The sequence below is a fragment of the Schistocerca nitens genome, chromosome 3, assembly GCF_023898315.1.
Source record: "Schistocerca nitens isolate TAMUIC-IGC-003100 chromosome 3, iqSchNite1.1, whole genome shotgun sequence".
In the NCBI taxonomy this organism is placed as follows: domain Eukaryota; kingdom Metazoa; phylum Arthropoda; class Insecta; order Orthoptera; family Acrididae; genus Schistocerca; species Schistocerca nitens.
The window spans coordinates 256,544,612-256,569,580 of NC_064616.1; the positions used below are offsets into that span (position 1 = coordinate 256,544,612).

Here is a 24,969-nt window from a genome sequence, read left to right on the forward strand (position 1 = left end):
AACAGTATGTTTTTGTTTGCTGTCATATGTCAAACAGAAACAGTACACAAATTTGGCATTTCATAGTTATAATTTATTTACTGACTATGGATCTGAATGCCTTTGCTCTGTAACGAAAAGGCTACAAATTCTCGTCTTCAGCGAGACTGGAACCGTGACCCAAAGCAGCCCTCTCTTCAAAAGCAAACACGCCTCTATCTTGCCACAGTACTCAGATGAGAATCAGCAGGTTGTAATATGACAGCACAGATGAAGTACTTGCAGAGACTATCTCTACATGCTGCTAATCCACGATGCTAAACTCCCACTACGTCGAACTGTAGCTCAGGCTTATTTTCTGCTCATAAAAGAGTTGCTCAGCAGTGGGTGAATAGCATCCACACCCTGGTAACCTACACAAAACACAGACCCATAATAAACTAGTTCATTGCAGTGAAACGCCATACGCCCGTGTCTTTCTGGCAGTGTCTTTTTTTTCTTTTTTCCTTCTTTTGCAGTAGACTGTCACCTCAGTTTGGAAGTGATAAACAACTGTTAGAGTCTAACACACCATAACTCACACCCCTCCCTCCCTGCCCGACCACAACAACCACGGATGCAAGTGTTCCGAACTGCCTTGCTGTCTTCACCCAGAGCAAACAATATATATCAAATGTTACGATTTTTTTCCACTTGCAGCTCTATTTTATAACTCCTGAAAAACATTCAGAAGTTTCGAGTGTGCAAAATCCAATGTGTAACAGCACAATAAAAACTTCAAATCAGAAAATGACAGATAAACATATCATAGCACTGCACTAAGAGAAATTATGTCCCTTTCATAAACAATTGCTTCCCAAAAAACAGCTCTACAAAAACAGCTCTACAAAAACATCTCTCATGGATTACTGCAAGGGGAAGACAGGAAGAAAATACGTCTGGACATTTGTTTTTCTTTACAGTAATATTGTTTCATTCACTGATTTCTCAGTGAAGAACAAAAAGGAAAGCTGGAAGATTGGGGACTTAATGCCCCACTGACAACAAGGTCTTCCAATGCACAAGCAGGAATAGGATTGGGAAGCAGGATATTATCTGTGCCCTTTTAAAATATACCATTCTAGCATTTTCCTAAAGTGATTTGGGCAAACCATGTGAAACAATATGGATGGTCAGATAGATATTTCAGTTTCAGTCCTTCCATACGAAAGGTCGATCTGTGAGTCTGGGGACTTCAACAGTACAGTAATTTATTTCCCCAAGGATTATTTTACAATGACACAGGAGCTTCATACAAGGAACAGACATACGAATTTACACGTGTGTAATGAGAATAGGACACCTCACTCAGCACAAAGAATAGCTCTGTAATCTTAATTTTTGTTACCACATAAAAGCGTTCCACTATCAGCAATCCACAACATTCAACACAGCCAAAATATACGATCGTAGCCTTATGCTAAGGTTTTCCCCTTGAAGTTTTTCATTCAGTGTTCCTCAAAACAAGAGAACACAGTACCATTAACAAACCATAAAAAGACAAAATGTATCTCACATAAAATACAGGTTTTACAAAGTTTCAGTCGAATACAGTACAAGTACCAAAATCAGAATTTCATGAAGAACCATCAGTTGCAATAAAAACCTTTCGTGAAACATAAAAGCTGTGTACCAACCAGACTTCTAATCTGGAACCCTGCCTGCCAAGGAAGTGTCCTGCTCAGTTTTGATCTGTCAGAATGTTTCAAAACAGAGCACATTCCGCTGCAGAGTGAATGACTCATTCTGGACCCATGAAACTTTGCATTATAAGCAATCAAATCAAGGATTCGCTGAGTATGTTCCAGGGTGTTGCCAACTAAGCTACTTTGATCAAAACTCAAAATTTAAAGATAATAAGAACTGAAAAACAATGCTGAAGCATTTCCTAGCTGGCAGTGTTCCAGACATTCCTGGTAACCAGAATGGGCAACGAAGAATGCACATCCACTGTGTTGCAAGAAAGGCTAGGACATGCCACATAAAATGTTTGGGGAGCAGCTTTGATAATATAGTAACATGAACATACTGAAAAAAGTGGATAATTTAAGCCTCTTTACCTTCTGTTACAAGCACTCAAAATTCTTACACAAGGGAGCAGTGAAAGTGAGAACTGTAGAGTCAAATAACTGAGATCTCCACACTGTCTTTTCTGTGTGCTTCCTCCTGGCATGTGCTCATTTCACAAGACGCAGCCTATGCCCACAGGAATGAATCCCGAGAGTCTTACGAGCTGACATATAAGATACATTGTATAAGTGCCCAATGCTACTGTTGAAATACTACATATTTAAAGTTGATAGCAGAACAAAAGGGTCTACAATGCAGAATACTAAACCCAATAACTAACTTGGGAAAAAGCCGGCCTACTTGTGCTAAAACTTCACAAATCCTGCATATGAGAAGGGTCCAGTAATCCAAACAATGGAAAGAAGATGGGCTTTCAAGATATGTAGCATATTTTATTTATGGGTGAAAAGCAAACAAATCGCGTTTCATTCCAGTAACATACATGTTATTCGACACCCACTGATCTTAGTCATCAGACAATACTGTAGCAGAATTTCAGTCTTAGAATTACTGTTGAACCTTCCTATTTTTAGTATCATCCTCATGGACATCAAATGAATGCTAACATTTCTTCCACTATTTTCCCTCTGGGACAAATCTGTACAATACTGCATGCTGCTTCTGTCACAGTTCTGCAGATTCAACAGGGATTCTCTGTCACAAACAAAAATTCTTACACTTTATACACAATACCCTTCATTTGAGTCCCAGTATCTTGGAAATGGGCGATATTAAACCAAACACAAACTGAACAGAATGCAGTGAACAAATATGAGAAAAATCAACTGTACCAAACAGTAGACACACAAAAGACAATCATTCACAACAGCATCACAGTTGTACTGATGGCATGTGTGTGAATCAGGCACTTGCACACCATGTACAAAGGAATATGGTAGTCATCACTTCCCTACAATGCTACTCAGAATGGTTGCAGCAGAAAATACACTGTGGCTGCACAGTATTAAGTCATCAGTTAAACTAAAGGCTTCTCACCACCTGTAATAGAAGAGGGAAAGAGTGGGAGAACAGTTATTTGCACTACAGCCATCACTTTCACTGTTCCTTAGCACTGTTGCCAATATTGTCTAAGACATCCAATAAAGTCATCTACCTTTCAGACTACGATATAAACATGAGATAGGAGATGCATTTTTTTTTTATCTAGTAATCTGGAGATCTGGATTCTGGAGACCACTGTGTACAGCAAGATTTTGCTTTGTCATTATGGATTGACTGTAGCTCTGTGACTGAGTAGATATGGTACAGGCAACAAATCCAAAGATTTGGGTTCAATCCCATGTCAAGTCTTACACCTTTCCTGTCACTGCTTTCACCTTTGACAATGCATTGTGTATGTGAAAAATGCTAACTAGCTGCCTAGTTTCAATTCCACATGATGGAAGACCCGGATCATCCAATAGGGGCCCCTCACACAGACACTCATAACTATGCCATTTAGGGTCCATGCAGATGCCATCTCATGAACCAGACACATGTGTATTTAAGATGCTGGTCAGATGCATCCTGTAGCTGCATGCCAGTACATTTTGATAACGTGCATGCAACAGAAATGCAGCAATGCATGGCATGTGACATTCTCACACAGGATCTTCTCAGTTGTCTACAGTACATGAAATGATTGTTGTGCACTCTCACACAGATTCTTGCCAGGAACCTGTAGTATGTGACATGATCATGAGATTCCCAATGCTGGATTAAGAAAGAAACTGAAGAAAATTTGTGACAGAAAGTTAAGTGGAAGGTCTCTCTCTTATATTTTTGTACCATCTTTGTTGTACTACGATTTGCTTTTCTTTACCATCGATCAAGAGCTGCCAGTGTGAGGTATTGTAACATGTATGCTTCTGTGGGTGAGGGTAAATCTCTTGCTGAGTGAGAATGATGAATATGGTATTGACCAAAAAGGAATTGATGAAGTCAATGAATATACAACTGATGGTGGGGTAGTCTTTGATGATATCCAATATCATATCACATTGTTCATTCTTTAATAGTTTCAATAGTTACTTTGGTAACTGTCTCATAACTAATCAAAGGGATAAGATTGTGACAATACCTGTACTTATACCCACAGAACCACATTATCTTTTATTTATGTTCATACTGGTAACTGCAGTACCTACTGCTGCAGTAGTGGTTATAAAGTGTGTTCAGTTCATGGAAAATGACAGCAACTAATCCATACACAATGCACAATTTTGGAAGTGATGGAACTACACACAGTTGCACATACTTGGGTGCGAGTTGCACCATTTACATATGGCTCTTCCAGGTGTCACTCTTGCATGCTGTGTTACACACAGATAAGAACTTGTACCTAAACTTCTCTCTACGTACCTGAATGTTACAGTTCAACTCACAGTCAGGCACAAATGAAGATATGTCTCACTCAGTTTCATTGTTAAAATTGTTCGTCTGAGGGGTCTCTAAAGCCTAGTAAAACACTGTTGTGTACTACCTGAACTATACACCAGATACAGACTTACTTAGTGGACTACAAAAAGGTAGCTATCAATAATCCTTTGGATCTCAAGGTGGATTCAATGAGTTTTGCAACTACTGAGTTAGGGCAATCTCAGCATGTAAGGTTATGCCATGGTAATTGCAGAAGTCAAAGGCACACACTTTCCATTATACTCCAAAAACCAATGCCTGACCACATCCACAAAATTCACTATTTTAGTTTATACATGTCACATAGTATTGCACATTTACTAGGCATACCGATTTATTTAAGGGGGCAGGACGTGAAACAGGTCGACTTGGAGCAGGAGAGGCACCACAGGGTATTTTAATTTCCACTGTGTATCCTTTCACAAATAAATTCTTACAACTTTGTCAGCATGACCAAGAAGGATTCAAGATTCACATTCATAGCAATGAAAGTTCAAAAACATAATCAAATAATTTTTTAAAAAAGTGAAATTTCATAATTTTTTTCACTTACTATTGGCTGCATTTGTTGCTGTAGGTACACTTTTCTTCATAAGTAAGAGAGATTCTTCGATGAATTTTGCACAGCAAACAAACCATACTTACAGGTGTATGAAACTCTAGAATTTATTTAATTTATGGAAAAACGAATGAGCTGTTACATTTTTAACTTCATGTTTAGAAGAAATTCAAATTTTATAATTATTTATCTCAACTTTTACCACAGATTTTAATATATTTGGAAAATTCTAGAGTTTTGCATTAAGGAGTTTGTGTTTAACAAGCAGTGCAAAATTCGTGGAAGAATCTCTCTTACTTATGAAGAAAAGTGTACCTATAGCAACAAATTAAGCGAATAGTAAGTGAAAAAATTATGAAATTTCAAATGTAAAAAAAAAAAAAATTATTTCCTTATATTTTTGAGCTTTTACTGCTACGAGTTTGAATCCTGAATCCTTCCTGGTCATGCTGACACAGTTTTATGAATTTATTTGTAAAAGTATAGACAGTGGAATTTAAAATGTTCTGTGGTGTCTCTCCTGCTCCAAGTCGGCCCGTTTGACATCCTACCCACCGTAAGATATAGGCATTCTGTCACACAGTAAAAGCCCCACTGATGACCCCTTTCTCAGTATCTATGAACTGTGGATTCATACCAAAGCAGCCTGGCTGGAGATGCTCCAGAACCATTCAGGTAAATCCCTCTGCACGGGAGATATAAAACAGTTCATATGACCTTGCAAAAGCAACTGATTGTATTGATCTGAACAAGTACAAATAAGCATCTGATTATATTGATCTGAAGAAATACAAGGTTAGTCACTTTGTTACTATGGATCACAATCACAATCCAGTGACACATCAATAAAAAGCACAACTAATTAAATTTGCAATAAAATTTCTGATCACTTTTCAAGATATTACAATAAATGATGCATCTTCATCAATAACTGTTGAGCAGGTTGAGGAAAAGCAAAATGCACACATGCAAGGCTGCTGTAATTTTTCTTATTTTGGTGATAGTGTCCACATTATCTTCTTCTGTAAGATTGTTGACTATTATTCTCTATAATTAATGAAAACAAACACTTGGGCAAAAAATATTAACTGCATATAAATGTGCAGTAGCGGTAACATGCAGTCCACATGCTCATGTAGCCTGTAGACAACTGTTTAAACAACTAGGCATACAAACAAGAATCTCTGATACTCACCAATATAAAACTCATTATTATACTAAAATAAACATGTTAGCTCAAAACTCTCACTGAACCACTTACCCGATTTCTACTTGAAACTGAAACTTTTTAAAATTGCTGATTGTAATGTATGAATTTTTCTAATTCTCTTCCTATTCAGATTTTTGTTTTCTCAAGGTATCCACAATAAACAGATAAACAACATTTAAAAACTGAGACAGGCTTGTTCTGTGAATAAGAAATGAAGATATGCTTACTGGTACTAAGATTAATATCATGCTGAAGAGTTGATGGGTCACAGGTATATGGCAAAGAAATATCATCATCATTCCGCTCCTCTTCTGGATTTAATAAAAATGAATTTACCACTTTGTCAGGTGTGACAAAGAGATCTTTAGATTCATCTTCAAAAAACCTGAAAAGCGAATTAGTCTTCATTAGGGCTGTTTAATGTAAATAATGAGCAAATATTTTTTGCAGCAAACATTTTCTGACAGCTTAGCCGAGAGCACTGAGTAACTTTGTGAGGTAACAAGGACCTGCCTGTGGTGGACTCAGCAATTTGATATCAGTTATAAATTATCTTTATCTATGATACAACAACAACAACACATTTAATTTACCATGCCCTGTGCCATTCATGCAATTTAAAATGTCGTATCCACATAAAATATGGTTTCACTATAAGAATGATCTGTATCTTCACACACTGTATCTGCACCCCTGCACCCACTCTCTCTTCCAGAAGGAAAAATAAACTTGACTTGAACTGCTTAGATGACTCGGTCATCCTGTATACCTCATTTCAGAGCAACAAACGAGACTGCTGTTACAGTCCTGTATGTTACTGGCTGGTATTCCTTCATGGCTGATCATGTATGTGAGGAATGTGGAGATAAAGAACAGAACATATATGATTCTGTGTAAAGTGAAGCAGCTCAAGCATCTGCAAAACCTTGGCAAGACTTGCAGCTTCCTGGGACACGGGCTGCTTCCGACTAAAAATGTCGCGCCCACATTTGGCCAGGCTGGATATGAGGGACTTTTTAGAGCGGACTAGACGACAGTAGTTGTAGTAGAGATACTGTTGTTTATTGGTAGGTTGAACGTCAATATGTTTTACGAAGATCAATGAAGTGAAGGCAACACACACAAAAGTAGCTCACTGAACCATGGAGGACATGGTGAAATTAGTGGGACAGAAAGTGTTGATGTTCTGGAAGAATGAGGTTAGTGTCTGAACCTTGGACCGATGCCTTAAGGATGTCATGAATGAACCTGGGCTATTGAGAGGCTTAAAAATGCTAGGTGCTTAGTGTGGCTTTATCTGCAGAACAAGGTCTCATGCAAAAATTGGTACCTCACGACATCACCACAAGTAAAGACATTCACTGACAAACTTAGCAATGGATTGGAGACATCAGTGCAGACACCCCCCCCCCCAACTGTTTCCTCATGCCACTGCAGTCAGAAAGTTTGTTCAAGCAAAGTGCCACTCCTTCCAGTCTCTATGTAACCAATGTAATCAGCAATTGCTTGTAGTCATCATTAACAATGACAGTATTGTCAGAGAATAGATCTCGCTCCGTGCCAATATAAGACTTATTTTGAATTTATGTCCAGTTAAAGACAATTGTACCCTGATGTGACACTTCCATTCTACAATGACAAAGTTTTAAATGTGATATGTATCAGTGAAATTATCTAATATACACTCCTGGAAATTGAAATAAGAACACCGTGAATTCATTGTCCCAGGAAGGGGAAACTTTATTGACACATTCCTGGGGTCAGGTACATCACATGATCACACTGACAGAACCACAGGCACATAGATACAGGCAACAGAGCATGCACAATGTCAGCACTAGTACAGTGTATATCCACCTTTCGCAGCAATGCAGGCTGCTATTCTCCCATGGAGACGATCGTAGAGATGCTGGATGTAGTCCTGTGGAACGGCTTGCCATGCCATTTCCACCTGGCGCCTCAGTTGGGCCAGCGTTCGTGCTGGACGTGCAGACCGCGTGAGACGACGCTTCATCCAGTCCCAAACATGCTCAACGGGGGACAGATCCAGAGATCTTGCTGGCCACGATAGTTGACGTACACCTTCTAGAGCACGTTGGGTGGCACGGGATACATGCGGACGTGCATTGTCCTGTTGGAACAGCACGTTCCCTTGCCGGTCTAGGAATGGTAGAACGATGGGTTCGATGACGGTTTGGATGTACCGTGCACTATTCAGTGTCCCCTCGACGATCACCAGTGGTGTACGGCCAGTGTAGGAGATCGCTCCCCACACCATGATGCCGGGTGTTGGCCCTGTGTGCCTCGGTCGTATGCAGTCCTGATTGTGGCGCTCACCTGCACGGCGCCAAACACGCATACGACCATCATTGGCACCAAGGCAGAAGCGACTCTCATCGCTGAAGACGACACGTCTCCATTCGTCCCTCCATTCACGCCTGTCGCGACACCACTGGAGGCGGGCTGCACGATGTTGGGGCGTGAGCGGAAGACGGCCTAACGGTGTGCGGGACCGTAGCCCAGCGTCATGGAGACGGTTGCGAATGGTCCTCGCCGATACCCCAGGAGCAACAGTGTCCCTAATTTGCTGGGAAGTGGCGGTGCGGTCCCCTACGGCACTGCGTAGGGTCCTACGGTCTTGGCGTGCATCCGTGCGTCGCTGCGGTCCGGTCCCAGGTCGACGGGCACATGCACCTTCCGCCGACCACCGGCAACAACATCGATGTACTGTGGAGACCTCACGCCCCACGTGTTGAGCAATTCGGCGGTACGTCCACCCGGCCTCCCGCATGCCCACTATACGCCCTCGCTCAAAGTCTGTCAACTGCACATACGGTTCACGTCCACGCTGTCGCGGCATGCTACCAGTGTTAAATACTGCGATGGAGCTCCGTATGCCACGGCAAACTGGCTGACACTGACGGCGGCGGTGCACAAATGCTGCGCAGCTAGCGCCATTCGACGGCCAACACCGTAGTTCCTGGTGTGTCCGCTGCGCCGTGCGTGTGATCATTGCTTGTACAGCCCTCTCGCAGTGTCCGGAGCAAGTATGGTGGGTCTGACACACCGGTGTCAATGTGTTCTTTTTTCCATTTCCAGGAGTGTATGTCATCTGTATGGACACTAATTGTTTCAAAGTTAAGTATTTACCGTGACAAAGTTTTAATAAATTACTAATAATTTGTGTGGTGGTGGTGGTGTATCTGCTGGACCACCTCCTGAAGAGATTTATATTGCTACAATACAGCATAATGGTGACACTGAAGGGATCACATTTCTTCAGTGAACAGACTTCCTGCACCTGCCTTGTGGCTCATCAGGAATAGCTAATTCTGGTGCCATGCACATTTTCAACTCTCTCTCTCTCTCTCTCTCTCTCTCTCTTTCAGTGTAACAGTGTTTAACCTCCAAATAAAGTTCTTCAGTTTTAGGTGCAGCAGACTGAATGCCTGCTGCTCAGTCCAACAACTAATTACACTGCTGCCGTACCGAGCAGCTCCACAACCGGTTGTTGCTCCAAAGTTATGCCACTTTAACAGTAATGAGTAGGACTGGATTGAATATTGGACACAGCTGGAGGCCCACTTCACAGCTTACAACATTAAAGGTATGGCACACATCGATTTTTTTCTGTCAATGGCAGGAGCCGATGTGTACAGATTGTGCTTTCATCTAAAGAAGCAACAATCTTTAAAACATTGGATTGCTAACTTAAAGGGCTAACAAGACATAGCAAGTTCCAGTGTTCTTGTGGATTAAGCTGTAGTGATGGTTTTATATGGTGCAATCTGTTACGTCTTCCTTTGTCTGTTGTGTGGTTCTTTAGTGGATGCAGGACCAGGAACAGATGCTGTTCATTAGCAGAGAATTCAGATATTAAGTTATTCTACACCTAATATCAAAAAGTAAGGAAGAACATAACCTTGTTGCAGTATCAGTTGCTAACAGTAGATTTGAACGTAGAAATACATACAGATACAAAGGATTTTAAATCTGTCACTTTTCAATACAATGTTTATTCAGATGTCAAGCCCTGATCACTATGAAAGTCTGTAAATGTTATTCAACTGGTAAACACACAAAATGTGGTCAGTGCATGAATGTCCGAACTTTAGTACACCCTCTGCTGGAACTCTGCAGAAGGGATGCTTGCATCTCATTAACAGCTGTGTAATCATTCATGGCAGTGCCCTCGTGCCATGGTGGCAGCTGTGGGAAAAACTGCGGCATAACTAGCGGAGGGCATATTTGAAATTGCAGTCGACCAGACAATGGCTGATACCGCACAATCATGCAAAATGTGTTGCACGCATACATTCATGCTGCTATTCTCAAATTACTAGATCCAGATCTGAAAACAGTTTTGTCTACTGTAGAATTTCTAAGATTGGTGTACACAACTGAAGTTAATTCTGAGTCTTCATCTATTTCTCTTGTTCAGAGTGTACAAGTGACACAATCTAAAGTGAATGTAAAAGTGAATAAAAACAAGGATCAGAAACATCAGAACCATATGAGGAAATTTTGTCCTCGCTGTTTTTCTAGGCATGATAAACGACGTCATTCTTGTCATAATTCAAAGTGTCTCCAGAGTGGTAAGCGTGATCATATACAGGCCATATGTTTACTGCATTGCAATTCACAGTGTCAGTCTATCGTGAGGCAACAGTGTAGCTCTCAGCAAGTACATGTCGTTGAGTCCAGACAACCATGGATGGCACCTACTCAGGCAGAATATTTCCGCTCTGTAGAAGACTCCTGCTGTAGTCCACAGACAGATGAACAAGTTGTTTTTCCAGTCAATGGTGGCTCAAAAGATAAGGTTTCAATAAGGCACAGGGGCATCAGTTTCCCTCATCAATAAGGACACTTATGAAATAATTGGTAGCCCATATTTACAGAAACTGACTTTTGTTTTGTCTGCATATAACGGATATGAAATACCAGTACTTGACATTTGTAGTTCGCCATAAGTTTCGGTGAAGTTACAAAATATGTTTCATTTCATGTACTATGTTCTAGAAACAGTGCAAACATTTTTTGTTTAGACTTGTCTGACTTGTTCAATATGTGTGTACAAGACTGTGTTACAACTCAATATTTCAGTGCCTCACACTGTTTCTGACTTGTGTAGAAAGTACAGTGAACAGTTTGAACCAGGATTAGGAAGAGTTAAGGATTTTGATGCACACACTACTGTTAAAAAACATTCCACAGCCATGATTTCTTCATGCTAGACCTGTCTCCCATGCAATATGTGAGCAGGCTTCTCACAAACTGCAATGATGGGAAGACAACGGGATGATATAACCTGTTTCTGCGAGTCAATGGGCATCCCCATTGGTCATTCTCAAAAAGCCATCATGAGATTTATACCTGTGTACTGATTTCAAAGCCACAGAAAACCCACAAACTGCTGTGGATTCACTTCCTCTTCCACTACTGGAGGAATCAATGGACAGATTAGATTCTTTTTCAAGACTGATTTACGCGAGGCATACTTACAGACAAGCAGTCCAAGCAATATTTTGTGATCAACACTCACCTGAGTTTGTTCCAGTTTGAAAGACTACTGTTTGGAAGCACCTCAAGCTGCTACTGCATTTCAGTGGTTCACAGACCAATTAATAGCCAAAGTCCCTTCATGTACAAACTATCTGGACAACATTGTTGTCACCAGATTACATGCCTCCTGAACATGTCACAAATTTAGACTGTTTGTTTTAAGTTCTTTCTGTAGCTGGCAAAAGTGTAACAAGGAAATGAAGAACTTTAATACTTAGAACATGTTATAAATGCACATGGCATTCACCTGCTAATTCACACTTGTCTGTGAATAAAGATCTCCCGGTGCCCTGTAATGTGAAGGAGCTCCACTCTTTTATACAGAAGATTATATATTACATTAAGTTTATTGCAAATGCTGGGCAAATTGCAGCTTTGCTAAACCGGCTGCAATGGAAAGGTGTTCTTTTGTGGCCCCAACAACTTTGGGACCCATTCAGCAGTTAAAGGATGAATTGTTAAGTCTATGTCATCATTGTCGTCTTATTCATTTTGATCTAGTTAAGCCTGTTGTGTTAGCTATGCATGCATCACCTTACAGGACTGGAGCTGTGCTCTCCCGTAGAATTGGTTCATCTGATAAACCTATTGCTTTTGCCTCGAAAACTCTCAACAAAGTATAGTGAAATTATAGTTAATTTGAACAAGAGGTTCTCTCCATTATTTATGTTGTTACCAAGTTTCACCAATATTTGTATGGACAGACGTTCTAACTGATTGCATATAATCAGCCTTTAACAACTTTGTTCAATCCTTGCAAGCCTCTCCCACCATAGACAGTACAAAAACTGCAACATTGGGCTCTGTTACTGTGTAATTATCAATACAAGTTGTTATAAATGCCCACTGCACAACATACAGTGATTGCTCGTCTTCATTACTAGTCGGTACCAACATGGCATTTGCATCTCCTGAGGAGTCATGTTAGCAAACTGACACTCAGAATTTTGAAATTCTTCAAAATTTTCCTCTCGACTTTCAGCATAATGTTGGAGCAACTGCTTGTGACCCAGCTCTTCAGGTTATTTTGCAATATGTCTGCCATGGGTGGCCACACAGTTTGAAAGAAAGGTGAAGGCTGTACCCACAGATGGAATAGTTTACAATGCATTGAAGTCTGCCTCCTCTCCACAGCACTTTAAAGAGAAGACCAAAAAGTACACAAAATTTCAGAACCCATCTAACACTGGCATCATTGTCAGACAGGACTGTGGACAGATCTCCAGCCAAACCAATGGCTGTTTATGTACCACACATGTAGCCAAAATATGCTGAATCAAAAGTGGCACATCACAAATTTCACAGAGTGGCGGATCATCCTGCTGGAGGAGGGAACTGTTAAAAGGCTTTGTCCTATGTGCAGTCTGGTGAGCAGCACTTCCTTCCATTGGTGAGATTGGCATGACATCCGTCGTCATGCCTGCGTGGTCAATTTGAGTGACTGCAATTTGCTCTCCACCACCTCCAAACATTCAGTTTCCCAATGATGCATGATCAACTGTCAGATAATGAGATGATGGCCTGCAAGGGTATGGCATATTGACAGACAACACCATCCCTACATACTTCTTTGGCTGCTTTGTTGGATATGTCATTTCTCTGTACCCTGATGTGTCTAGGTCCCAGCAAAAGACCAACACCTCGTCAGTGTATTGTAGATGAGGTAAGGGGTCATGGACGAGCTGAATTAACTGGTCTACCGGATACATCTGGTGGACCACTTGTAGCGCACTGAGCGAGTCAGAATAGACTAGAAGCCTTGTATAGTAATGTCTGTGAATCCATTCAAATGCCGCCATAATACCAGCATCATAGTATGTAGACTGTTCTGGAAGGTGCACTTTGAAAACACCTCATCGAAAACAACTGAGGGCATTCTGTTGCTGGGATCCATACATAAAAACAATGACAAAGTATGTACTTAAAATTGAAGTAAACAAGAGTTGTAAAAACGTAATATTGAGTACAATTTCTCTTCCACAGCATCAAGCTCAAAATCACTTTGGGCCTCTAAAGGCACCAATTTGTTCCATCCTTGGCAATGCATTCAGAGGACTGATATAAGCAATTCCTTGAAACTATCAAGTAGCACATATCGTGAATGTGTTTGGTTGCATGGGACTGATTCCTAGAGAGCCACTCAAAGGTGTTGGATTGATGCACTGAATGCCAATGACAGACCATGTTGAGATTTTCAGGGCCTGTTGAGTCAGATAGAGGCATGGTGAAATCCAGAACGGTGGTTCACCTGCCTCTGCACACAGACTCTGAACTGTGCTGGTCCGATAGGGTCCACACGATATTCGAATGGCCTCATGATGGACAGTGTCTAAAATCTTGAGGTAGGAAACACAGGCTGACCCACAGACCACACTGCCAAAACCAAAATGTGATCTGAGAAATCCCCTATGAAGCTGCAGGAGACAAGACCTGTCAGCTCACTTTGCCTTTCCACTACGGCATTTCAAAATATTCAATGATTTGAAGTAGGTGTTTCAGGTGGCGGGACACAATTACCTAAAAATGTAAAATATTATGAGCTCTGGTTGCTTAAAACTTCAACGAGTGTGGTTAAAATTAACTTCTCTGGTGAAAATCTAAAACCTGTTTTATTTGCCCAAGCTTCCAGCCTCCTGATGGTCGTCTGTAGTTACCTCATTGTCTTCGTAAGACTGGAGGAAGGGTAGAAGATTGCTAAGTCATCCACAAACAAACAGCATTTAACAGGGCTTCTGAAAACAGAGGATATTTCATTAATAGCAATTGCAAGCCATATGACTGAGTACATTGCCTTTGAGGACCCCATTCTCCCGAACGCAGCAATCTGACATGGCATCACCAACATGATACCAAAGGCACCAGTCCTGCAGGAAGGATTGGATAAAAAGAGGCAGATATTCATGTAGTCCCCACTCATGAAGCTGGGCACAGATAACGGAGCATGAGATAATGAATCTGATCATGTATGGGAGCAGTGTCCCTGGGCACTGGCAGAGCTGATTACAATTCCCATGTATAGAATGGAAAATTCTAAACCACCTCATTATACAAGTAGTGAAGGCTCGTTATCCCACAGTCCTACAGAACATCTGGAATGCAGGAGTTTGTGAACCTATAGTATGATGCAGGAAACATGTAACCAACCTTTTTTTTTATTGAAACAATTATTAGTAATTCTGTCAACTTTGTGGCAAGAACAATCCTTCATTTGCACTGATTAGTTTCAGACATTACTTCCATTATCAAACCATCATTTATAAACAAATTACAGCAGTTGTGACCAACTACTTTTATAATGAACAATTTCACATGTGGAGAACATATATCTTGCTTTTATACACAGACAGCTAATTTCATTATAAGAACATTAACAACCATTGTACTTGGAAATAGCCACAATCTGCAATCATGAACATGTACAAACTTACCTACAACATATTATCAGTGCTTCTCGCCAAACAGCACTAGTACAACTGATACATGACATTGCAGCAACTTAGAAGTATATATGACAGGATGAGAACCTATGCACCCTCTAAGGTACGATCTGAAAGCTGCCTTAAAATGGTATTGTTAGCTAGCATTAACCAAATAATCAATTTAGTTCTTAAAACCTACCTCTAATTACAGTCTACAAATAAAACATAAAACTGTAGTGCCTATCTGCAACTCAACACCTTCACTATATGGTGAGTAGCAACTATCCTTTTCATAATATTGTTGAATAGAGCATAAAATGCTCATCACATACAGTGGCATAAAACAATATCTAGATTAAATATACAGAACCATACTACTGTGCACCTGTAATCAAGTAACAGAATGCTTAAAACATACCAAATAAGTCTCCTGTAGTAAAAAAAAGTCAGTGACTATGGAATGCCACATTACCACATAAATTGTACTCCCAAAAGAAACCTCTTATCCAGATTAAAAGCTATTGTCAAATCACAGTTGACTGTCATTCATAGTTTACTACTGAAAACTGACGCATCGGTAGCATAACACCTGGCATCAGCATTAGGTGTCAGTTTTTGATGTGTACAAATTTACATTATTGACGGAACATTCCCTATCGCCAGTCGATTTATTTATATACCTTAAATGACTTCGTTGTCTAAATGTAAAACCCAGAATAAAATTACAATGATAAAGCTTCCGACCACTTTTATACAGCATTACTACTTTTTTAAAATTAGTCTGGTATCAAATAACAGTGGCCACACAACACTGACCGAATGAAAATGAATATAAAATTTTCTTTTCTTTTTCACATATAAAAGTGCAATGGCTGACTATTCTTATTTGAGTCACACAGTCTAATCAGTAAGTCACTAAAAAGCTATTATTGACACACTGTCACATATGGAAGTCTTGAAACTAAAACTGATCACTAGACCCGTAAGACCTTGGCCATATTGGACTCCTTTTTTGAAACCAGCAAAATATCCATCATATTTTAAAGTCCGACTGTTCATTAAGCAGCTTATCTGGCTCTTATTCTTGCTCTCATACATGTCAAGTTCCTCTAAAATTTCAAACTTTAAGCATTTAGGGGCAATATTCTATATCTTCATTGTCTTCTTTATGCTACCAGCTACGTTATTCTCATTATGTAAATGCTGGACAAAAGCAATCCTGTTAGCAAAATTGACATGCTCCTTGAACCTGGCTGTGAAGTATCTACCTGTCTGGCTGGATTACAATTTATCGCTTCTATTAATTGAAATGTGGAATCTGCGATAAAATTTACATCAGCCAGATGGGTATATGTTTCAAAAGCCAAGATCAAAGAGCATATTGATTCTGCTAACAGGATGGTTTTTAGTCAACATTTGGGTAATGAGGGTCACTTCGACAGTAGCATAGAGAAGATGAAGATACTGCAAGTTGCCATTAAAGATTGAAATTTTAGAGGAACTTGGGATTTATAAGAACAAGATAAAGGGGCTCGATAACTTGCTTAATGAACAGTCAGACTTTAAATACAATGGATATGTTCCTTTCTTTCTTTTTTTTTTTCCAAAACAGTGGGCTATCATGGCCAACATTTTCTGGGTGTAATGATCAGTTTGGGTTGCATATGACAGTGTATGTATAGTTAAGGCTTTTTAGTGACTCAAGGAGAATGTGAATCAAGTAACGATCAGTTTAAGTTCCACTGCAACAAAGAAGGCCCTATGGACGCAAAGGCTAGCGATGGTTGTCCCAAGAGGTCAGAGGGAACATTAAATGGTGCTCGGCTCTCCAGTTCATCCATTTGGATATCAATATCCTCGAAAGTAAAATCACAATCAAATAGGGAGAGTGCTCATCAATCCAAAAGTTTAGCTGCTACTTTCTTCGATTTCGAAGAACTTTTTGTGTGATCCCCCCCCCCCCCCCCTACTTATAGGAGAAGTTTCTTGCATGGGTAGAGACGACTGCTTAGTGGGCTTCTGATGGTGTGCAGCTGCATGCGGCTGAGGTCTCACATCTGGTGTTGACGGCTTCTGAATGATTTTGGTTTAAAATGTGGCTTATCCCCTCTAGGTACAATGACAAATGACAGATACAATGACAAGTGACTGAATCTGTGGTCTGGGCAGAGTGGAGGCATCACACTGAGTGACTGGTTTCCTAAGTGCCAATGCAAAAGAAGTAGCAAATACCAGAGGCTGAATACATCTGAAAGCTTTTATAGCTTCACCATACGAAATGTGTGTCTTCAAGGGAAGTTGCCCACTAGAGACTGTCTTGCCTGAAGAGCCATTCATCTCATCAGCACGTTGCACACCTTGAGGTTGAGGGTTTTTGTTTTTTATGGAAGTGTGTACCTTACCCACACTTCAGGTGCTGAAGCCAAGGGCCCAACTCTCCGAAACACACAAAATTCCATCATCGTGCTTAACAGCAGTCCCCGAAATATGCCCAGAGTTTTCAGTAGAAGACGCCTGGCACTGCTGGCAAGTCCCCAGCGTCGCCATACCCATATCCAACCACAGCTTGTGGAGCTCCCTGGGAACACACAGCCCTCTCTTCCCTATGTTGTGGGACACACTGTATCAGGCCCCTCTGTTCAGATCTGTCTGGCTTGGGTAGCTTGCCAGTAGCTATGCTACTGCCGGCATAACACTTAGCTTCACTGAGGTGCACAAACACTCCCATCTGGCACTGAAGGTGCCAATGATAATGCAGTACCACCTCCTCCCCCCCCCCCCCCCCATGGGAGGTGGTGACATAAGAGGGAAATGGTTAGTGTCTTGGACATGGGAGGGTAGACTGAGGGCAGTAAGTTTACAGTGTTCATCCATTGTTTATCTAGAACAACAGAGATTAATTCAGTAGAGATATAGTAATCAGGCAGAATCAGGATGGCTTATCTTCTAGATCTTGGAAGTGTCTATGAATTGGGCATCTGTAGAGTGGTGGGAGTGAGTGGGGAGGAAGATGCCGAAGGGAAGTCTTGTCAAAGGCCTGAGGCTATGAGAAATGACAAAGTCTTGCTGAAATTTGGTGCAAGGCTGGAAAAAAGAAAAATATACAGAGAAGGCATATATGTTTGTATGCTAATAGTCAGGTCCATAAAAATATACGTAGATACAGGGAAATAATGAGATGATTCCTTTCTGTGAATTGTAACACTGAGTCTGTAATTGTGGTTTTATATACACAGGTCACAGGAATTTACATTACACTTTTCCTTGGGTTCTATTGTGTGTTTTATTTTGTACCATAAATTATCCAAAAATCTAGGTTTTCCAGTGACCCTGTTTCTCTTTTTATTAACAGTCATCTTCATATCTGTGGTAGATTATTTCTTCATGCATGGTCCACTGCTGTGAAATATTTACTGCTTATGGTGGTTCTTGGAGGTATCAGCAATAATGGTTTATGTATGTATCAGCAACAGTATAAATAAGAGGTGGTTCAATTCCAGTACATATAGCTACATGTACAACACATTGTTGAATTTGAAATATTAGTAACATAAAATTAGACTGCGCAATTCTTAATATTGTAGAAGGGGTCTTTCATATTTAGCAAATTGTTCTTAATGACATATATACCTTGTACTAATTACATGCAGGAGTTTAAGCTTCTTGTTTTTAAAGATACAAAATGTGCAATGAAAAGAATGGGCATACCCTTCAAGTCTCTAACCTATGGAACACTGTCTTTTGTAAACTAAATTTCTCTAAATGGGGACTTTCTGGATATTTCATTGAGCTTATGATAAAGTTTGTCTGCTGATGTGCTTTCAGAGGTAGCCTTTTGCTTAACCAACTTCAGTTTGATTTTGTTGTCGACTTTGTAACAATGCACATTTGTGATTCATGTAGAAGAGGTGTCTTCCTTCCCAATAGACAAAATATACATGGGCATATCACTTCAAATCTTCTGAAAAAGGTTTCCAACTACGTAATATTATTTTCTTTGAAGAATTCCTCACTTTTGTGTATGTAGCCATATGCTTGCATTGTCACTAAAACATTGCCTTTCCATCTGCTTTAGGCCTTATTGCTTGGCTGCTGCTTCCTATTCATATCTTCCCTATGCTGATCTTGAGGTAATTTACTGTTTTTTAACATTCCATTTCTAACAACTTATTCCTATCATGGCCCACCACAATTTTTGCATTTGTATGAAGTCTTGCTACATCAGATATATTTCTCTGTAGCTTCTATTATTTGTTATACAGTGTTCTGTTTACTTTGTTTGCATTTCAATGAATTAGTTTCTTGCTATATGTGTTACACGTCTTAAAAATCTAGTAAATAATGTAATTATTTCGACTACAATCCACATACTGGCTACTGTTAAATATAAGATTAGCAGTTGTTTGTTTCACATGTGTCTTACTTTATATAACTTTTCTCCTTGTTTATCCACAGATGCCCTGCTTTTTGTTTGATTAATTTTTTAGAAGCTAATTTCACTATTATGTAGTATGCAATGAGATTACAGTAACAACACTATTTATTGTACTGGATGATTCAAAAAGAATGAACAGATTTCAATTGTTTATTCCTGACAAACTATGAAAGATAGAAACACATTGCACCTGTCACTGGATAGAGGAAGGTTCAAACTTTTGTGTTTGCACAGACAATATATTGTACACTCAACATCAGCATCATGCCTTGCTCAAGAAACATTGAAATGGTAGTCCATTTCATTCCACATGCCAATCAACACGTCCATGTTTAAAAACTTAACTTCAACAATTCAATTTCTCAGCTCCTTAAGAGTAGCTGCCATGGGTGGGACAAAGACACTTATGAAACCCTACAGAAAAAAAATAAAATAATATCAGAAAGTGTGAAGTCTACTGACCTGGGAAGCCAAAAGCAATGAACAAGATCTTGTTGTCTACCTCTTCCAATCCAACATTGTGGGGTGGTGGTGTTAAGATATTGCTGCACCTCAAGGTGAAAGTGAGGGAGGGCATTGTTTTACACAAAAATGGTATCACTGAAATCTTCATGAAGTTGTGGAAAGTACCAATTTTGCAATATGTCCAGGTATGAAATTAATGTTACAGTTTCCTCCACAAAAAGAAAGAAGTTCAGAAACTCTGTGGACAGAAATGACACAAAACACATTCAGTTTCAGCGATGATGCCAGGATTTTCTGACCTCCAAATTCTTACATTATGACAGTTTACTTTACCCGTTAGATGAAAAGTCTATTTGTACATAAAGATGAGTCATTCGGAAAAAGTGTCCCTGCCATATTCTGGCTAACTGAAATTCAAAATTTGCACTTTCTGTTAAGGTCAACAGGACCCAATTGCTGCAGTAACTGCAACTTGTAAGGCTTCATATGCAGGCATCATTTCAATTCACACCACATCGTTGTTTGAGGGAGTTGCAGCTCCTGGCTTGCATACCTTGTGGACAGCTGTGTGTAAACACATCTCAGATACGCTGGGCATTTTCACCAAACATGTGTGGCCGACCAGTCCTCTTCCCTTTGCAGATGCAGCCAACTTCTAACAATTTTGTATGCCAGTCATAAATCTACTTGTACAGAGGCGGCATCTTGCTGAATTGATGGCGGAACGCTTGTCGCAATTGGGATATGGCATGACTTCATACAAATTCAAATGCATAAAATGATTCTTCTTGTGGTGTATTCACCATGTCGCTACAAAAAAATAACAGCACAGCTGTGTCAAAACTTTGAACATTCCCCTATCCAGTAACATGCACAATGTATTTCTATCTTTTATAGTTTGTCTGTAATAAACAATTGAAATCTTTTTTGTATCAACTGGTATTTAAAATATGGGATAATAATTACTATACCGACGGCCTCAGCAGTTTAGTCCCATAGGAACTTACCACAAATTTCCAATAATGACTATGTTGAAACAACTTTGACATATGTGCAAATTATATTTATAAAAAGATCTTCTGATGGTACCTGTACCATCTCTGTACTAAAGATTTTACTGCTAAGCTAAAGAAACTGAAAATTATGGTTTAACGTCCTGCTGAGGTTATTAAACACAAAGCATAAATTCAGATAGGGCAAGGATGGAGAAGGAAATCAGTCATGTCCTTTGAAACAAAACAAATGCAGAAGCAAAACTATTGGCATTTGAAAGAAGATTAGGATTTAACAGCCCACTGACAGAGTCAATAGAGACTGAGCACACGTTTTAATTGGGGAAGGATGGGGGAAGAAATCATCTACTTCCATTTCAAAGCAACCATCACAGCATTTGCCTGGCAATTTACGGAAATCACAAAAATCCAATACTGCAAATCCAAGGGAGGATTACAAATTACAGTTACTTGTACCTTTCCTTCAGAATTAGTTTTTCTTATACATCACCGCAACTTCAGCACACTATCCTGAAACACTCAGCAACCCCACTTTAATTAGTACTGAAATTAACAAATTAATCACATTCGTTACTCTGTTTTTCCTCCGAGTAGCTCCCTTATGTCTCCAGCATGTAGGTTTTAGGCTTGAAGGATTTCGTTCACATGGATACTGTCACTGAAATCATATTTTAACAACGCATTTTTCACAAAAAGAGATTTAATTTTCTTTATAAGGTTTTAATCTACATTGCACATGGTACTTCTTAATACACCACTATAAAGTCTTCTCTCCATTTCATACACAGATGGTGCCCGAGAACTATTTTTAGGGCTCTGTGGAAGCTGTAAGTAATATAATATGTTCTCCTGTTCTCATACATTCTCTAATACAGCACTATCTAGGAAACTGGGAGATATTTATTTACTGAACTCTGAATTGTTTCTATGCGGTGACTTTCTATTTCTTATCATTGAGTATGCTTCAGTTCCCTGATGTGTCTCATCATTTCCACACATTCAAGCAAGAATTCCTATACATGTCACTACCATTTTGAACGGAATCTCTCCACAATCAAACTACAGTTTCCTAGTAACTTTAGGAAAGGGCTTCAGCCCATCACATCGTTTACAAATGTCTGAAGCTACGTAATGGTTTCAATTCATTTCATCTTACATCAGGGGTGGCCAAGGATTTGGCTCCCGAGCCATGCCCTGGCACGAGTGCCACAGAGCTGAACCAGGCTGGCATATTTCCCCCACCACCACACTACGCTGTCTGGCAGTGTGGAGGGGGAAGAAGGGGCAACTGCAAACATGCCGCATTTGAATGGTAGTGCAGTTGCACAACATACGACTTAATTTTATATTTCATACTTCTCAATAACACAGACCAAAAACAAAACAAATCTTCACAATTACTTGATTGTTTTTGAAGCACTGAAGACATGTTCTAATTTTTATCTGGCTCAAACTGTAGGTATATGGACAGATGCAGACAATTTCACAGATTTTCGAACTCAGGTTGCCATATAATCAGGACATATTTAGTTTTGTAATTGAAAAAACTTCTTTCCATACAGATGTTGATTGAAATATTGTAGCACTTTTGGAACCCCATCATGGAGACGTGGAAACTCTACCTTAGGAAAGCAATTTGTATGTCCTAAATTGTTTTGACATTAAAGGTATTTGTCTTTGAAACAGTAATTGCCTTTGAGATCAAACAGTTACTTCTGCACATGCACAGCCCCACTTTCAAATGACATGGTAAATGGTCCCGCAAACGGTTTGAAAATGTAAGATTGGCAGTGTCCTCAAAACGTTTAGGAAACTATCTTTGTAATTCTTTCAAGGCCGCAATAAATTATTCAAACCTCGCATCTTCTTTAATGCCAGTGAGCTTAGGGAACTGGACTGCCTTTGTCAAATCTTATCTCTTCTACAAAAGTATTTTCTTTTTAAATGCATCCCCATCAAATCAGAAAGAAGTTACCTTGCCATGTCTTCTGTAAGCAGTGTTCAGTCAAGCTGACTTAAAATGCGAGGTCTGCAATCCATTCCATATGTTCTAATTTTCGTTACTGCACTCTTTTGTCATTCATAAATTCAACAATAGTAAGCTTTAAATTGAAAAATTATTCCAAACATGCCTCTTGACTTGACAAATGTACAGTGCAGTGATATATGAAGCCTCCATGCTTTTTGTTCAGTTTCACTTAAAACGACTGCAACTGACAATGGAATACTATGTGCGAATTCCGAAATTTTATTATTTGTATCACCAATTTCTTTACGTGCTTCATACCTGCAAATTTAGCACAAAGTGTTTCTTGATGTAGAGAACAATGAATACCATTGCAATTTTTGGTTGTTTCATTGTCAACTAAATCTTTAAATTCTTTCTGCACAATATTGATTGTAATGTAGTGTCTATTACGACATCCATCGCTTATGAAAATTGAGAATTCTCATCCCTCTCTTCTGTCACTGTTATTCATTTTTAAAGGACTGTGATGACAAATGACTAGACTCTCTCTTTTTGTGCAAACAGCCACTGGACGTGTGAACGTCCTCATACCACAAACAATAGCGAAGGGTAAACAGCACTGAGACCTCGATTCTGCCAAACACTGAGATTTTTGCTGACCAAAAACTATCGTACTGCAATGTTACATGAAATTTCGCGCTGTTCTGGGTATTTCCAAGAAGGACCGCGCAAAACCAAGTGGCAGGCCAGACCCTGGCCCACCCAAGGCCTGCACATTCAGTCCGCATTAAGTTCGGCAAGCTGTGGCTGGCCCTGTCTTACACTGTTATTCCTATCTATTTATGCAACATCACTGACTATTTTGAAGTAGTGGTTCAGTCTCAGGCTACTAAATATTTACACTTAGTATGTAGGCATGCTATTCCTATTTTGCATTAAAGGTTTTCCTGTCTATTCCATTGTTATTTATGTACTGTTCAATTTTTACTTTTTCATTGCATTACCACCACACTGTCAAAGATGTTAGAAGTGCCTTTCAGTATGTGTAGTAGCTTCTTTGTTTCTAGAGATGGCTACTTGTTCTCTCTCACACGCATGGGAGGGGACTGGAGAGGACGGGAGGGAGAACTGGTTCTTGAAAGAAACCATTAAACTTTGATAAGGCAAGACAAAACACGAAGTTAATACTTTGAAATGGCTTCTTGAGCTGCTTTTTCAGTCTCAGGATCCAATGTTTCATCAAAAATTACGCTCTCACTTTCATCAAAATCACAGGATATCAATGATGATATACCAGTTTCTCTGTTGACATCAGCTCTCGTTTTTCCCTGAAAAAGTTAATTTAGTTAGTTAGCTAATTTTCTTGTATGCTTTCATTAACTTACTCTATATGAATTCTATGACTCACAGTGCTTTTGAAAAGAGAAGGACTGCATAATGGATATCTCAGTCTGTCCACATAGCTGATATAGAATGGGTTTCTAATGGAACGATCAAATGAGGTTCTTGAAAAATCCTCTGAGGAACAACCAGTAACTTCTGCACATCCACTGTCTTCTGAGGGACTGCTCAGGTCTTTAGTTTGTGAATATTTATTCATCTCTTGGACCATGCCAAACCTAAAAGTAATCAACCATTGGCATTCTTCATAACATTCCATAATATTTCAGGAGTCTTGTCAGTTAAGACAACATACACTAAAACAAAATAAAAATAAATAAAAAGAATAACTGTCATTCTTAATTGGGAAACACAAATTCAAAGTGATATCTTTGATATACATATTTTTTCATATTTACTAATAAACTATTTACCGGGATGTGGACAA

At 39.6% G+C, this 24,969-nt stretch overlaps 1 protein-coding gene across 5 annotated transcripts in view; it reads right to left on the reverse strand.

Moving 5' to 3' along the window:
* The window catches only part of LOC126248226 (uncharacterized), a 170,632-nt gene that overhangs the window by 77,204 nt on the left and 68,459 nt on the right, over positions 1–24,969 (reverse strand). For all 5 annotated transcript variants that reach the window (XM_049949052.1, XM_049949051.1, XM_049949053.1 and 2 more), the window contains 3 exons: positions 24,550–24,760; positions 24,330–24,469; positions 6,503–6,660 (listed from right to left, as the gene is read on the reverse strand). In XM_049949052.1, coding sequence (XP_049805009.1) covers positions 6,503–6,660; positions 24,330–24,469; positions 24,550–24,753 — 502 coding nt within the window. In that variant the 5' untranslated portion in view covers positions 24,754–24,760. The remainder of the gene's footprint in view (positions 1–6,502; positions 6,661–24,329; positions 24,470–24,549; positions 24,761–24,969) is intronic.